This window comes from Thamnophis sirtalis, unplaced genomic scaffold (genome assembly GCF_051295495.1).
Source record: "Thamnophis sirtalis isolate CommonGarterSnake01/CBP01778 unplaced genomic scaffold, rThaSir2_p1.2 scaffold_5, whole genome shotgun sequence".
Lineage (NCBI taxonomy): Eukaryota > Metazoa > Chordata > Lepidosauria > Squamata > Natricidae > Thamnophis > Thamnophis sirtalis.
The window spans coordinates 132,996,816-133,014,848 of NW_028261385.1; the positions used below are offsets into that span (position 1 = coordinate 132,996,816).

Genomic DNA, 18,033 nt, shown 5'->3' on the forward strand with positions numbered 1-18,033 from the left:
TCTGGTTCAATCAATTCTAGAGATCATTGGAAATTTGGCTCTATGGCTGCAGATTAACCCCTTCTACATTAATTCTCAGCCATTGTCTTTCCTAGCCACTGCTCCTTCTCTCCCACAACTGATACCTACAAGCACTCAGCTTCCCCTAACCTTCCCAAAATTTGTTTCCTATCCAAAATATCTGGTTGTGAGGCAAAGTCTGTAGAAAAACTCTCCAGCAGTATGAGAAAAACCATCTCAAGTAATGCAACAACAACAAAAAATACTTCTGGGACTGAAAGTGACAAGATATTTTAAGTAGCCACAACATGTAGACAACTCAAATTAAAATTAATTTCCATAGAACTTTGAAGCTCAGGATTATACCCATCCACCAATGGTGGGTTTCAATTTTTTTTAGAACCTCTTCTGTAGGTGTGGCCTGCTTTGTGGGAGTGGCTTGCCGGCCATGTGACTGGGCGGGAATGGCTTGCTGGCCATGTGACCAGGTGGGAGTGGCTTGCCAGCCATGTGACTGAGTGGGAGTGGCTTGCCAGCCATGTGACTGGGTGCGGGTGTCCAACTTGTAAAATGTGGTGACACTCACTTAACAACACTCCTGCTTAGCAACCAATATGTTGGCTCAGAAACTCTGGCATTTGAAGCATGCAAGTCTTAAAGACCCTTGCTCCCCTAACCCTTTAGAAAAAAACCCCCAGGGGTGTTCAAACTTGACAGCTTTAAGACTAATGGACTTCAACTCCCAGAATTCCTCCTCCAGTCATGTTGGCTCAGGAACTCTGGCATTGAAGTGTGCAAGTCTTAAAGCTGTCAAGTTACAAGACCCTTGCACCCCTAACCCTTTAGAAAAAGAAACCCCAGGGGTGTTCAAACTTGACAGCTTTACGATTTGTGGACTTCAACTCCCAGAATTCCTCCTCTCGCTCTTCATCTTGATGATGTGCGGACGGGCGAGGGGAGGGAGCTGGAACCGGTTCTAAACGGCACTGTAGATTTGTGGAACCTCTTCTATAGAAGCGGTTAGAACTGGCAGCAACCCACCTCTGCCACCCACCCACCTATTCATCCATCCAGGTACTGCCATGTCACTCTCAGAGTAACTCTTCCTTGTAGAGTATTTCATCTGTGTTTATGCTGACCACAGAAAAGTCAGAGTGATTTAACATCATACCTGTATGTCCTCTGAAAGTTGTTATGAGACTGCTATTTTCTTGTTCTAGTTTAAGGATGGTCACTTGCCCAGAATGATCGCCAATAAAAACATTCCGTGTCTCCACATCAAATCTGGAACAGAGGGGTTCAGGAAACTGGCAATGCCATAAGAGTCTCTCCCCACTTTTCAATGCTTGCATGGACTGAACCTTTTCTCCCCACAGCCATCCCCAAACAAGCTACCATTTACTCTCAGGGCTGCTAGCAAGAGGCAGCACCTCAACTGGAAAACATTTAATATCTCCCCTCTCAATATAGTAGACGATAACAACACAAAAATGTTGTTTTTATCATTGAAACTAAATATTTTGTCCTGTATCTCTACAAGCTAAGAACTGCCTGCTCAAGGGGACCATCGAAGATCTCTCAGCCCAGAGAAGGAGAACTGTGCTCTGGATTTACATTTTTTCCTATATTCATGTTCTGTGGAACAAACAGATTCTTACACATGGAATTGAAAAAAATGACTTAAGTCCCTTTTTCACATTTATAACCGCTGCAGCATCATTATGGTCAAAATTGGGACATTGGACAACTGGCTCATATTTATGACGGTCACAGTGCCTCAGGGTCATGCGATCACCTTTTGCAACCTTCTGACAAGCAAAGTTGATGGGGGAGCCAGCTTCAATAGCAATAGCAATAGCAGATTTTTATATACTGCTTCATAGGGCTTTCAGCCCTCTCTAAGCGGTTTACAGAGTCAGCATATTGCCCCCAACAACAATCCGGGTCCTCATTTTACCCACCTCGGAAGGATGGAAGGCTGAGTCAACCCTGAGCCGGTGAGATTTGAACCGCTGAACTGCTGATCTAGCAGTCAGCTGAAGTGGCCTGCAGTACTGCACTCTACCCACTGCGCCACCTCTTCACTTAACAAACGTGTTACTAACTTAACAGCTGCAGTGATTCACTTAACAAGTGTGACAAGAAAGGTAGTTTCAAAGTAACGTGATTGCACCTGTATACTGTTGCTCTTTAATTCCAGTGTAAAAATAAAATAAGCTGAATATATTAATAGATAGTAGAAATACACCGAAGGGAGGAATAGAGGGATAGAAGAAAGAGGGGTAGAGAGGGTGGGAGAGAGGATTGGAGGGAGGGGGTAAAGGAAGGGAGGGAGTGTATCGGGAGAGAGGAGTGGTAGAGGGGGAGGGGAAGTAGGGTAGAAGGGAATGATGGAGGGAAGATGGAAAGTTGGAGGGGGGAGAAAGAAAGGGTGTATGGAGGGCCGAAGAGGTACATTGGGTTTCTATTTTGGGGGGTATTATTGACAAGAGGAATGGCTGTGTTTATTGTTTAATGTTATATGGCCCCGGTTGTGCACAGTATATATGTGACTGTACGAAAATGAAAATGGAAAATAAAAACACATTTACAAGAAGAAGAAAAAGGTAGTAAAATGAGGCAAAACCCACTTTACTGTCCTATTTAGCAACGGAACTTTTGGTCTCAATTGAGATTGTACGTCGAAGACTACCTGTACTTTCATTCACCCAGGTTTTGTTAAGCAAATCAGATTCAAAACCATTTCCTTGTGAAATCCAAGAGCAACAATGGTTCATCTCCCTCTCCTCAGCAAACAGTTCTTTGACATGGATGGTGCTCCTTCTGCAGATGTCAGTTCGGTAGAACTCATCTGCTATAGACATGGGAGTTATCCTCCTGTTGTTCTTACTTTCCTCTCATTCCGGTTGAATAATGGGAAAAGCCACCTTGATTTCATATGGACTGGTGTATAGATAAAATCCAACCACACCTTCCGAGGCATGACCCAAATACACTAGTACATCAAGCTCGGAAATATTTAGGTATCGTTTCATTTATTGAAACCCACCCTTGTCTGTTCTGCATACAGATGACACATTTCCAATCAGCAACTGCTGCATTTCTAGTTCCTAAAATATTCAGTATTTCAAAATGCTGCAGAGGAACCAATGCAAGATATGGGCTGTTAAGTCAGCATAAATAAGCAACCACGGTGTGTCAGAAGGATAACATCAGTTTATAATTTCAATGCACAAAAGAACATTTACACATTCCAATGCTTGTTTTGTTATGAAATGGCAGGCTGGAAACTCCTTAAAATCGTACATAATGCCGCTATTCCTGGAAAGGATACTGTAATCCACAAGCACCTGCACTAATCCGGTAATTGCCAAGCCTTTGGCCACTTTCAGAGCAGTGCCAAGTAAAGTGTTTATCCTGCCCAATGCTCAGGAGCCACTCCATTTCCAAAACAAAAAGGACCATCATCACTCTGCCCTGGTGAGCTGGAAGAGAAATAATAATTGGTTAATATCATACACGAGAGCTTTGCTATTCAAGAAATATATTACTTCCAAATCATATTTGTTTTCAAGTTTTTTGTTATCCTGAAGTAGCCTTCTTCCATTTCTACTATTGTTGTGGATTCCTTCAAATTGCCCAAATGACCTCAAAGGAATGCAAATATTATGGAGATGCAGCATCAAGTTGTATTATATGCCTAGAACAACAGGAAAAAAGTGGCGTGAACGAAGGAATGGCGTTGAAAAGCAACTTGAGGGGCCCTGAAAACTAGCCACTGCTAAATGCAGCTGCCTTGATAACAGCAAACTCAGTTTTAATTTAAAGAGCAGTGAGGGACAATGGGAGTTAATCTTGCTCTCAGATATCAATATTAATAGTGTAACTATCATTCTGTGTATTAGCTTTCTTCAAAATGTATTGAGATGTAACTTCCAAATTCCTTAGCAGCCTAGCAAAAAGAGTAACCTAAAATTCTGGGAATTTTAAACACATAACACAGTTGGTAAACACTGATCTACACTAATGATAGAACACATGCATCTGCTGTCATCTATTTTTTTCTTCTTCTGTTCAATCATGTCTAATGCTCGGGGACTGTCTGAACAAGTTCCTGGAGTTTTCTTGGCAAGGTTTTTCTAAAGAGGTTTGCCATTGCCTCCTTCCTAGCGCTGAGAGAAACTGACTAGCTAAAGGTCACCCAGCGGGCTTTGTGCCTAAGGTGGGACTAGAATTCACCCTCTCCCAGTTTCGAGCCTGATGCCTTAATCACCACAATAAATTGGTTCTCATGTCCTTAATAAAGAACCCTAAATTATATCAGTTTCTTGATGTAAGTATTAAGCCACCTGAAACGCAAGATGGGTGGTAAATACATTTGATAGATAGGTAGAGAAAAATAAGTAACTTTCAATGTGGAAGTGTGTCGTTTTATTCAGGCTCAATCAGACACAGGTAAATTTTCATTTACACTTTCCAAACCAAGAAGCAAATCTACAGTTTTAATTTAAAGTTATTTATTTGTTTGTTTGCTTTATAAAACGTATCGGCCACCCATCTTACCTCAAGGTAACTCTGGCCAGTTTTCATTTTGTTATCTGATTATTACGAGTGGCATCCAATTAATGAATCCAAACATGAATTATCTTTGTGTCTCACCCCCTCAGCATAACAAGCAAATGTTGGGTTTTATATGAATTGTTCCATGTAAAAAGGCCAACTATTTGCATTTTCTAATCTGATGTCTAATTTAAGTGATGAAATCACTACAAGATAAATAGAATTTACAGAACAGACCAGGGTCCAGCTTCAATCTTCCCAACTGGATGCTTCCTATGTATGGATTACACTTCCTATCATCAGTCAGGCACAATTCAAGCCGACTGAAGATTATGGGATCTGTAGTCCAATACAATAGAACAGCACCACCAGACTGAAGAAATCTGTCCTATCAGAAAACCAAGGAAAGCTATTTTAAAAAGGGGGAATTATCATCCTGTACAGGTAGGTATTTTTTGACAGAAAAAAAAATACTTTCAGCAGGTTCTACTTTTATATAGTATTACTGACAGCTATTCGATCAGACTGCAGTATTTGTTCCAGCAGAAGTCTTCGTGGTGAACTGCCTTTATTGGATTTGAGCAATCAAATCCTAATAAAACAAAGGAGTTGAAGTCCAAATATCCAGAGGTCTGCACAAAATCCCTTGCTTTCTTTTCATATGACATTTAAAATGAATGCTTTTGAAGACCCAGACCAAAATCTGATCATTGTTGAACAATCACCGCTTACAGATTTAGCAAACTACTTTTCTAATTATCCACTCTTTGACTTCTTAAACGACACATTTTCTTCGCATTGATAAACTTCTCAGCATATCTCTGCACTCTCACTTTTTCTTTGTTCCATTATTTTCAGACACAAAGACTTAAAAAACAGCTTTAGACCACGAAACATAGAAGGTGTTGTATTCTGGAATCAGTGTAAGTAATATAAATGACATCACTTAGAACCAAGCACTGTACATTAAATTTATTTCTTCTAATAACAATGTATTCATGTTATTGACTGAGACTAAAGGCTGAAATGTATATGAGATGTGAAAAAACACCCAATCATCCAAAGCTGTTGAGCTGCAAAGAAGAAAAAATGTAGACACCTGCATTTGACCACAAATTGTTTTAAAGTCATAAAGAGGTTTTGCTTGCCATTCTAAACAAATGCAAGAAGTTGAAAATCTGGTAGTGCTGTGATGAATTTGGAAAAGTGATATTGTTTCAAACTTTTCTCACAATAGTAGCAAAAGTATGTTATAATTCATAGCCTTGGAACTTAATAATGAAGATGAACAGAATGCTATTATGTTTGCAGGTAGCAACTTTAATTAAAAAATTAAAAATCACCCTAAATATGCATTATGCAGGAAAAAAGCCAGAACTATTTAAAAAGCCAGTCTACAATAATTGATTGCTTTTGGAGACTGTGAAATAAGGACAAATAAATCTGGAGGGTTTTTTTTTCCTCTTAAAATACCAACTGCATCTCTTACCCTGGTAACTTTTAACTGCTGTCATCTTGTTGTAATCTTCTGATAAAATAAATTCCTGGAAAATAACAGAGTAGCCACTTTAGAATGTAGTAAATATCTAGTTTGCAATGTAACATTTCTTGTTAAAATCCAAGAATTTATCATTTTGTGCCAATCGTTTTGGATCTTATTCCCTTTAAATTCCAGTGAAAGAGACATGTTCCTCACTTCTGATTCATTGGCTTGTCTGAAAATTCTGAAGGCATCTCAGGTCAGAATGAGAGAAATATGACCTTTTCAACCATAACCTTCCCACCCCACAAAACCAGGTATCTGTGAAAAATGAAAACACGGCTTGGAAATCCCGGTTTTCCTGCATAACATCTACATAGCAAAGTTCTTCTTCTCAGAAAACAAACAAAATCTAGAGATATTTTTAAGGTGTGTGTTGCAGACGTTAAGATTCGGCCTAGGATTCTCGAAATGTGTTGGAACTACGATTCCCAAAACGCTAATAGCAAATGCTAGGATTTCTAATATCTCCAGAGAGCGCCGGATTGGGGATAACAATCGGAGAGGGGCTTCACATTTATTTATTTATATACCATCTTTAATACTGAGCCCCAATTTTGGCGCACAGTCTTCTGTTGCCTAGTTTTAACCACTAGACCAAATTGGCATTAAGGTGAAATGTGATTTGCTAGTTTTGCCTTAGTATGTTATGGAAACCTACCAGCTTGTGATATATTTGATAAGCTATGATTAAAAAAACCTGAAGCTTGCTGCAACTTCAAGGAAATTATGCAGTTCTTTCTGCCTAGTGTATGCTTACACAAGAGTACTGGCAGATGGTAGCGATACCCAATTATCTCTACCAGTAGTGGATAATCAGCGGTTGCTAATCTACTATCTTATCCACTCAGACTGGAGAAGGCTTTCCTGTGACATACTGAGAAAAGCATTTCACAGGCACAATTGATGATGATTCATTTAAATCAGTTGCATTAGTTATAGGACTCTTGCTTTAAAAAGCGGATGGAAAGTTGTACGATGAAAAGTTGAAACTAGTCAAGATAAAACGTAGAGAAAATAAAAACAAGAGCTAGAAGGCAATGACAGGATAGTGATTAAGCTGCTACCATTGCTAGAAATCCTTCCTATTTTTTACAAGTATAGTGGCACCTTGGTATTTGACTGCTTTAAAACTTGTCGAATTAGATACTCGATGCATTTTGATGCAAAAATGTTGTCCATTACTTGTAGCTTCTTTGATCTTTGGCAGCTGCAAAAGGAAGAATGGGATTCCTCCAATGGGCGATAGGAAGATGGCCCTGCTGGGAAGGTCACTGATATAGGAAAAAAGGCAGACAGAGAGTTTTTCCCAGCCAAAACAAAGGGTAACGTCATTTGTTTTGCACTTGTAGTTTTTAGTACCTATCATGCCTCCTGGACCAGTTAATGTCAAGTACCGAGGTACCACTATATACAGAGAAAGGAGTGAGGTTTACAGTTATGTAGTTTATTCATCATCACAGGGTGACAAAAGGGAAGTCAAATATAAAGGAAGATAGCATGGAGCAATAGAAGAAATTTAGCAAAATTAAAAGCCAGTGACTTTTACTTAAAAGGATGTTAATGAGGCAATAGCATGGCAAGCTCAGACAGCACTAAGGACCCCCACAGTTCAACTGTAAGCTACAAATATACTCTTCTGTTAGGACAATTACTATTACTGCATTTTGGCTGTGCTAATGAACTCCAGCATCATCAAAAACGCTTTACTGGAGTGGAGAAAAATTCAAGTCAAGGGCACAGATGGCCATTTTTGATATTTGGATACCATTATTAGCTCGTGCATTGCTTTTTATTGTATATATTCTTCATGTAGTTTGATTGCCTTTATTGTATATATGGATTGTATGTATGCAGGTGTATGTATGCAGGTGTATTCCTGGCCACGTAGTAATTCGAAAGCATGCAAATCTGAGTAGATAAAATAGGTAGCAATTTAGTGGGAAAGTAACAGCATTCCGTGTGCCTTTGGCACATAGCCATGCTTGCCACATGACCACAAAAATGTATTTGGACAATGCTGGCTTCCTCGGCCAAGAAATAGTATTGAACACGACTGATAGGGAAAATGTTTACTTTTTCTATTGCTTTTTGAAACTCAGTCTAACTTACAAGAGAGTCTTAGATACACATTATTCTGCTACATATAAGCATATAGCAGTGAAGCTTCTTCAAGAGGTGTTATATATGTGTATGTGTGTGTGTGTATATATATACACACACACACACGCATGATTCCCATTAATAAAAAATAATCCAAGTCTCTTCTGGTTGTATGACAATGCCACAATTAGCAACAATCAGTGTCCATCACTTCTTACAACAGAAATGCACTCTATGCTCTGCTTTCATTCTCTTCTGCTAGACTTCCAACATGCCAATTCTAATGTGCATTTTGGGGAATAACTGCAGTTGTTCTGGCTTGGAGAAGTAGAATACAGGTAGTCCTCAAGTTACAACCACAGTTGAGCCCAATTTTCTGTTGCTAAGCGAGTAATTTGTTAAGTGAGTTTTGCTGAAGTGGCGCAGTGGTTAGGGTGCAGTATTGAAGGCTACTACAGCTGACTGTTATCTGCAGTTCAGCGGTTCTAATCTCACCGGCTCAAGGTTGACTCAGCCTTCCATCCTTCCGAGGTGGGTGAAATGAGGACCCAGATTGTGGGGGCGATATGCTGACTCTGTAAACCGCTTAGAGAGGCCTGAAAGCCCTATGAAGCGGTATATAAGTCTAACTGCTATTGCTATTGCCCCATTTTATGACCCTTTTTGCCACACTAGTTAAGTGAATCACTGCAGTTGCTAAGTTGGTAACATGGTTCTTAAGAAAAACTGGTTTTCCGATTGACTTTGCTTGTCAGGAGGTTACAAGGGATGATCACATGACCTCGGGACACTGCAACTGTCATAAATATGACAGTTGCCAAGCATCTGAACTTTGTTTTTATGACCATGCTGCAATGGTCATTTATCTTATGTCTATTTATCCCCTTTCCCTTGTCTATTGTGAGCCGCCCAGAGTCCTTCGGGAGTGGGCGGCATACAAGACAAATAAATAAATAAATAATGTGAAAAATGATCATAAGTCACTTCTTTCAGTGCCATTGTAACTTCAAACAGTCACTAAATTAACTGGTGTAAATCAAGGTCTACCTGTATTTAATAAGAAAAAAATGTTTATAAATGTTTACATGTCTGGTACTTCTCTTCAAGGAAAACAAGGGAAAAAATTAATCTAGCAGACAAGTCTCTTGCTTTAAAGGACAGGGGAAGAGACAAAATGATCAGGATTTTCCAGAGTTCAAAGCTTTACACAGAAATGCCTCTTACAAAGCAGCCAGATTGAACCTTAAGATGACGAATTTATTTTACTCTTTTAAGAAATGCTGGTACAAGCATCTGCTAGGACAAACTGACAAATATGATACAGGAATCCAACTGTTTTAAAAAGTTCTGCGGATGCATAAAAGGTTCCCTGAAAAATAAGTTGGAGCAAGCTCAGAGAGGAGAAAAAGGGGACTGTAAAAATGTCTCTGTTGCTTCCCATACTGCCAAACCTTCTAAAAATATTAGCATATTTGAGTCGCCTCTCCTGAGGGGACGGGAAACAGAAAAGAAACTCGCGCAGCACATTTGCAAGTGGAAAGCAGGTCCTGGCCTTCTACAGATTTGCTTAATAAAATGGAGAATAGGGAACGAGAAGAAAATTGCACAATGTTCCTGTCACAGAATTTAAGTTTACACAAGAGCCTGGAAAAAAAACAACAGCACAGGCATGAAATGAACTCAGCTGTTGCCCAAGGATCCAGTCAACTTTCCATTTGTAGTCTTATGTGCTGTCATTTCTTCACATGTGCAAATAAACTACTAATGTCCTGCCCATTTGATCTTCTTTCTGTTTTGGAGAAATTACTACGGTTCCACCACAAAACCGCGTTCGACTAAACCGCGCTCGACGAAACCGCGTAGCTGACGTCATCAACAGGGTGACAACAGCGCGGAGACAGAAGCACGCTGTAAACGCTAAACCTAAAATTAACCCCTAAACCTAAACCTAACCCCCCTAAACCTAATCCTAAACCTAACCCTAAACCTAACCCTTAACCTAACCCTAAACCTAACCCTTAACCTAACCCTAACCCTTAACCTAACCCTAACCCTTAACCTAACCCTAAACCTAGCCCTTACCTTAAGTTGAATCAGTTTGCTTTCAAAGCGCTATTTAAAGCGCCCTTCTGTCTCCGCGCTGGCTGTTGTCGCCCTGTTGATGATGTCAGCGACGCGGTTTAATCGGGTGCGGCTTAGTCGAGCGCGGTTTTGATGGGTCACGATTACTACATACATACACATACATGCATGCATACTTACTCACTTACTTACTTACTTACACACACACACATAAAAGTTTTGTCATCAAGACCATCTTAAAAATAGAACTACCTCTTTTTCTCCTAGCTTCTTTAATCTTGTACTGTTATACTTTAAAAGGAAAGTGGTTATTTTAGAATCCTTTCTTCTAATTATTATTTAACTTTTTCTGTTTTGAATTGTTGTATTGACATCTTGTAATATTGTTTCCTTCTGATTCAATTTGCCAATTACTTTACCCAAAATATTTGGTCACTGAAGCATGGTTTATAGGTCAGTGTTTCTCAACCTTAGCAACTTGAAGATGTCCGGACTTCAACTCCCAGAATTCCCCAGCCAGCGAATGCTGGCTGGGGAATTCTGGGAGTTGAAGTCCGGACATCTTCAAGTTACCAAGGTTGAGAAATATTGTTATAGGTAGTCCTCAACTTACAACCATTTGTTTCGCAACCGCTCTAACTTACAATGGCACTAAAAAAAAATGACTTTATTTGCACTGGTCATGGGATCACCATGTGTGACTTTCCCTGGTAGCTTCTAACAAGCAAAGTCAATGGGGGGAATCCAGATTTACGTCACAGCTACACGATTCATTTAACGACTGCACTGACATCTTAACAAGCATGGCAAAGAAAGGCGGTAAAATTGGGTGTGATTCACTTAACAACCACCTTGATTGGCAATGGAAATTCTGATCCCCAATTGTGGTCGCAAATTGAAGCTTATCTATATTCTCTTCATATGCCATTTTGTCCAAATCTAAGGAACTGGTTTGGACAAAACTCAGCAGCACTTTTTAGTACGGCTGTTGATAAAAATAGGATCATCGACATGATCGCCAACGTCCAATGATGGATATGGCACAAGAAGAAGAAGAAGAATGCCATTTTGGCTTTGGTGTTAATAACAACTTTGTTTATATTGCAATTGCTTAGTTATCAATTGTGCAACACTTGGTGATTCTAAATGCCTGGATCTTTACTCATTTTCCTAAAACCTCAGCCATTCTCTAGCTTTCTGGCACTTCATTGTTTTCTGTCCAAGTTGTACATAAAAGCCTCAAAGCAGCTGACTCAACTGCAACTCCCAAAAAGCATGGCCAAAGTGAAGGATCTGAGGAGTTATACTTGGGATCTAGTTTCCCTAACCTTATTCACTAGCCAGAAATCCACTCCGAGAAAGGAAGAAAGCATGAAGTGAGAACATGGAATTGCTCCAGCTCAGCTGAAGAACCACAGTTGACTTTTGGACTTGTTTTTTCTTATACTATTTATACTGTAACAGAAAAAGCATAAGAACTTGTAACTTTAAGAAAAGATAATAATCTGATGGTTGATTTGGCTTGTTTTTTTCCCCTCGCCCTCAGTCCTGTGTTCTGTAACCTGATAAATTTTCTTTTAAAAGAACATATTTGCAACATAGCAATCAGCCTGAAATTCTTCACATAATTGTGTAAATCTAATTGGATGTAAACAGGTTTACTTCTGACATACATAGTATTGCATCTTTAATACAATTTTACTGCTAGTTTTCCATTAGTTGAGAGACGAATGTTTCAGAAACGATCAAGCACAGATATGTTGGCTTCCAACCAAGTGTAATGTATGAAAGTTAATCTTTTGTATTATTTTTAAACTGTTTTTACAGGATGCTGCTTTTACATTTTGCAGCCATTTTGCTCCCTATTTAATGGCCCTGTTAACAGCCATATAACCCATACATTTTTAATTATGCGTGGTTCTGTCTGATTGCTCTAAAGTTTCTATGTATGAAAAGGAGAAGCAGAAACCCTATTAATAATTTCGCTAATGGCTGCATTCCTTCCACAATGACAGATCTATCTCACCAAGACCTTACCTTTAAATCACCAATATAGCATTACACAAGTATGCAGTAATATACCAGAGTTTGAGAACCTGATCTTAATTGCCAAAGATGCAGATTATACAGCAGGGTGAAATCCAAGCACCCTTGCTTATCTTATCTCAAGAGAAATGAATTCAGGTAATAATCTACATAGCAATCTATACAACATATGTCTACCTCAGCTCAGTACTACCTACATTTAAGAGATGGGAATCTGCGGCCTTCTAGATGCACTACAATTCCCAGTATCCCCTACCATTACCTGGCTAGGGCAGCTGGGAATTGAAATCCAGCCATTCTCAAAACCTGAATGCCTTTTGCAAGCTTATTTGTGTATAACAAAAGGGGAAACCAGAAACCTTTGCACACAACCCATGTGGTCCAGTGTGGGGCTATAATCCCTACCCAAGACTATATTTCAATTAAGTTTTGCAACTCCAAGAATTCAAATCTTAACCAGTAGTCTTAATTATAAGTACTTACTGAGACTGTACCATTGTCAAGACCAACAGATAATCTTCTTGTTTCGGGGTTAACACACATGCAGGAACATGGAGCTGGAAAATAAAATCAATATTGTGACGCTGAACTCCCTTATTTCATTACTTATGAACAGATAGGGTTCCTCTTGCCCATTTTATTCCAGTTCAAAATGGGTGGGAGGCAGTGGTGGGATTCAAATAATTGAACAACCGGTTCTCTGCCCTTATGATTTCTTCCAACAACCAGTTCACCAAACTGCTCAGAAACTTTACAACCGGTTCTCCCGAAGTGGTGCGAACTGGCTGAATCCCACCACTTGTGGGAGGGAGGAAGCAGGGCAAGCACTCTAGTATTCATTACCTGTTGCTTTTCAGTAGATTTAAAACATTCACCCACCAAGATTTTATATGCAGGGTTTTTATTCCATCTCCTGAGATCCATACCAAAAAACTAAACATCTGGCACAGAAATATGCTGCGTGAGATTTGCAATATTTGGATTTTGTGGACCGGCTAGGAGGAGTGCTTTGCTCATAAAATACATTCATCTAATTACTTGCCCATTATATGATTCCTGAAGGACTCGATAGGTGGACAAAATGCCAAGTTTAAAATCTGGCTGACTGTGTGAGCAAACCCTAACGATTTATTAAAGTTGTAAGCCACCTGACTCTCAGAGAGCCTAGGCAGCTCACAACCGTAAAAGAAAATGCAATGCAATCAATAAAACATAAAATGTAATGATGATTGGCTAGCCTTTTTAGTGCTGTTGCTAGGACAACTTTCCATGTAGTCTCCAGAAGCCACGTTTGACTCAAAGGAGACTTTAAAATGTTTTAAATTATAATTAAATGTTGACATTTTATCATACACAAAAAAGGCCCTAAAGGGAGCAAGGCAATCAATGCTTTGCAGAATATGCTGAGCTCAGATCAAACATAGGTACGCCAGGGAATATTTTGGGAGAGGATTCAGAGCTTAAAAGGATAAAATGGGTTTCATATGCTAGGTTTAGGCTACTTGTTTCCTTCCCAAAAGAAAACAAAACCTTTTCAAATTCCCCCACCATACATACTCACTCTGAGATAGGATGTAGAGGGAGTCCTCACTTAGCAACCACAAATGGAGCAGCCACTCTGCTGCTAAGCAATTCAGTCATTAAGCAAAACATTATGTGACAGTGTAACATGTATGTAAAGTGACATTAAGGTCACTTTATGTGATCACAATTCACAATTTTACTGCCAGCTTCTCCACTGACTGCTTGTTAGAAGGTGGCAGTAAAGCACACACAAATGCTAATCTCGTGACTGCAGCACATTTTCACAATTCTAAATACCCGCCAATTGTGAACTGCTTGAATTTCAATTACTTGATCACAAGTGCAACAACCAGGGATAAAGTTATTTTTAGCACCATTGTAATTTCAGATGGTCAATAAACAGACAATCGTTAAATAAAGACTATTTGAATGGGTAGGATGAACTTTCCATACTAATGCTTAGATATACTAATGTATATTATACTAATATACTAATTACCTAATACTTAGATAATACTTAGATATACTAACTAACTTAGATATACTATTAGATATACTAATATACTAATATATATACTAATTCCATACTAATGCTTAGAAGAGCCGAGGTGGCGCAGTGGTTAGAGTGCAGTACTGCAGTCACTTCAGCCGACTGTTAGCAGCAGTTTGGCGGTTCAAATCTCACCGGCTCAAGGTTGACTCATCCTTCCATCCTTCCGAGGTGGGTAAAATGAGGACTCAGACTGTGGGGGCAATATGCTGACTCTGTAAACCGCTTAGAGAGGGCTGAAAGCCCTATGAAGCGGTATATAAGTCTAACTGCTATTGCTATATACTTCATGGCACACAAACTCACTGGAAATCAGGAAATCTCCATTTCACATTTGTATTGTTGTACCAGTAAAATAAACCCTATACATTCAAGTACCTATCAGCTTAACTAGCAAGACTCAGTACTGTGCTGTCAAAGGAGTTGTGTTGTATGACAAATCTCATAAAAAATAATCTGGTACAGAAAATGCCATATTATTTCATTTTTTGTGTTGGGAAAGTTTGTAAAATATAAACCACCATATGAAAAATTAAGAACCTCTAAGCAATGGGAAAAAATACACAATTTTCTCCCTATGATTCTTACAGAACTAAAACTCTGTTCTTAATTCTTGAAAATGTCTAAACTGAGCAATGCCAATCCACCATATCCAGATTTATCTTAATGCTCCTACACAATTTAAAGACAGAAAATTGTTTAGAAATGGAAGACAGCTGTCTTGTGTCAACATCCAAGAAAAAAAATCACCCACACATTGCATGACTTGGCAGTTCACCCAGTGATGGGATTCAGCCGCTTCGCAACAGTTTGGTAGAACTGATACCTAAATTTTTGTTGAGTTTGGTGAACCAGCTCCGAAATGGTCAGACTAGCATTGCGTTCCTGTGCCTCCAAACCTTTTTTTGCTGAAATCTGGCTTTGTAGCAAGCAAGGGGGTTGGGGGGCGGGGGCACATGAATGCACGCTGATCTGGCATCTAAAAAAATGTTTTTTTTCCGCCTGCTCCTGGATTTTCGCTGCCACACGGTTTAATTTTCTGAAAATGGTCATTAGGGCAGAGAACCAGTTGTTAAATTATTTGAATCCCACCACTGAGTTCACCCCCTGTGGGGATGAATGCAGGAAATCTACAGCACATTATGTTATATTCAAAGTTAATTTATCTTTATAGAGTATGTGAGCTGGAACTGTTTTTTGTTGTTCTAGTTAAATGAACCTCTTTCTTGAGAATCCATTTTCCTACATTACGGTGTATAATTGTTGTAAAATATGGTCAGAAATTAGGCAAAATATCAAACTTGGGTAATGAGCCAGTAGGATAATTTATGTTTCAACCCAATGGATTAACATCCAAAAAAAGTAGACCCTGCACTTGTGGGAAACACTAGGAAGAAAAAAAGGGCTTCAATAAGGGTCAGAGAAGTGTCTGGGAGTGGAACGTGGGTTGGGGAAAGTGTGCAAGAGTACTCAAGTGCCTAGCATGACTGTGGAAGAACTGAGGAAGGTGGATGGGTAGGGAACACTTCCCCCAGCAATTTGCAAGTTTGTCTGCCAGCTTCCCCATTGACTTCCTGGGAAAACTGGTGTAGGTTGCAAACCGCACATCACATGATCATGGGGCGCTGCAACTGGTTGTAAGTGTGAACCAGCTGCCAAGTGCCCAGATCTCGACTGTGAGACTGTAGGGGTCTGGGATGGCAGAAAATCCGAGGACCAGTTGAAACCACCATTTGTTCAATGCCATCATAACTTGGAACAGTTGATGAATGAATCATCATAGGTCGAGGGCTAACTGTTTCTATTATTTGCAGATGGAGTTGTAGACCATGTGAGTACTATCCCTTCATTTCTGGCAGCGAAAGGATTATCTCCATATGCAAAGCAAACAAACCAAGTCTGAACATGTGGGCTTAAAAAAATGAGCAAGGAATGCTCATTCTGAAGGATCATCATAACCCAAGCTGACCCAATTACATTTGCTGATTGACAAATAAATATGTCTGGCTCTCTACAACCTTGACTAGCCAATCAGAATGCACCAGTGGTGTCATGCATTTTGGAAAAAGCCTTCAAAAAGCTGAAAATCCTCATTGCAAATGCCAGTCCATTTAATCTTTAAAGTGACATTACAGCAGAGATTTCCTTCTTAACCACTGCTTATAATTAACATCACTACTAAGCTGTGCTGAGAAACAGAAGGCAGCTTAGTTTAAGTTCTAAAAGAAACCTAATTTAGAAACAAAGATTGCCTCAAAATTCAGCCCCATCCACAGGCGTGATGTAACCCTCTGCACCTTGAAAAATGTTTAGTGGCGCTTAGTTACCAAACAGTTGTCCGCTCTGGGACTTAAGTAATGAAACCCTTCATTCAGTCTGGATGAAGAGCCAACAAAACAGATGTGATGGTTCATAAAAGAGTTAGAAATTCCATATTGTCTAAACACCACTTTTGACTAACTTATTACTTTGCTGCCAGCTTAGCATTCATGGAAATTGTTTACCCCATGTTAGCATCAAAATGTTTTATGCAACCTGAGTGGCCCGCAATAGCTGACAAGAAATGGGCAATATTTTAATTGATCAGGCTATATTTCTCTCATAATTTTTGGAGCCATAAAAACTTTGTAACTTTGAACAGTAACTAAATGAATTGTTGTAAATTAAGGACTACCTGTACTTGTTTTGATGAACCAAGGGGAAAAAAAGTTGTGAGTTCCCCCTTTTTAAAAAAATGCCAGTTTTTAAATTAAAAACGTTTTCATCCAATAGGAGAAAACAGATTTGGTTTGGTGTGGAAAAGAGAAATGGCTCTTTTCCACATAACGTTGCTAATGCGAAGACTGCTGATTAAATTTCAATTGTAAATAAGTTACCACGAACTACCGGTATGAATATGTTATATGTAAGTAGACAAAATAAACAAATAGTGAAGTTAGTGGAAAACAAAAAAATGAAATTTAATCAGCAGTCTTCACATTAGCAACTTTATGTGGAAAAGAGCCCTGTCTCTTTTTTAATTAAAAACTGGAATTTGCATTTTTTTTAAAGGGGGAATTTACAACTTTTTTCCCTTTGTTCATTGAAACCAAGTACAGATAGTCCTCAACTTACAACAATTCATTTAGTTACTATTCAAAGTTACAATGGTATTGAAAAAAGGGACTTATGACTGTTTTTCACACTTAAGACCAATCTAGAGCCCTAAAGGGTCATGTGATCAAAATTTGGATGCTTGGCAACTGATTCATATTTATAACGGTTGCAGTGCCCTGGGGAGGGGGGGGGGGTTATATGATCACTTTTTGTGACCTTCTGACAATCAAAGTCAATGGGGAAGACAGATTCACTTAACAACCATGTCCCTAATTTAACAACTGCAGTGATTCACTTAACAAATGTGGCAAGAAAGATGGTAAAATGGGACAAAATTCAGTTAAAAAGCATTTATGATTATATTTTCCCACCAGTGTCTGCCTTAACAATGGAAATTTTGGGCTCAATTGTGGCTACGTTGAGGACTACCTATGTTAAACATGGAAAAAACTAGTATAATCTAACCCTGCTTAGGTACTGACTATGACAAGATCCTATGTCTTCAAGCTCTCTACTATTCTATCTAGCAGTG

At 39.1% G+C, this 18,033-nt stretch overlaps 1 protein-coding gene across 2 annotated transcripts in view; it reads right to left on the reverse strand.

Moving 5' to 3' along the window:
* Nucleotides 1-18,033, reverse strand: part of WDFY2 (WD repeat and FYVE domain containing 2) — a 55,141-nt gene that overhangs the window by 7,359 nt on the left and 29,749 nt on the right. For both annotated transcript variants that reach the window (XR_015696813.1, XM_087716950.1), the window contains exons 3-6: nucleotides 12,815-12,888; nucleotides 6,050-6,104; nucleotides 3,335-3,485; nucleotides 1,172-1,284 (exon numbers count right to left, since the gene is read on the reverse strand). Coding sequence is in view for 1 of the 2 variants with exons in the window: in XM_087716950.1 (XP_087573076.1) it covers nucleotides 1,172-1,284; nucleotides 3,335-3,485; nucleotides 6,050-6,104; nucleotides 12,815-12,888 (393 nt within the window). In the remaining variant the exon portion in view is untranslated. The remainder of the gene's footprint in view (nucleotides 1-1,171; nucleotides 1,285-3,334; nucleotides 3,486-6,049; nucleotides 6,105-12,814; nucleotides 12,889-18,033) is intronic.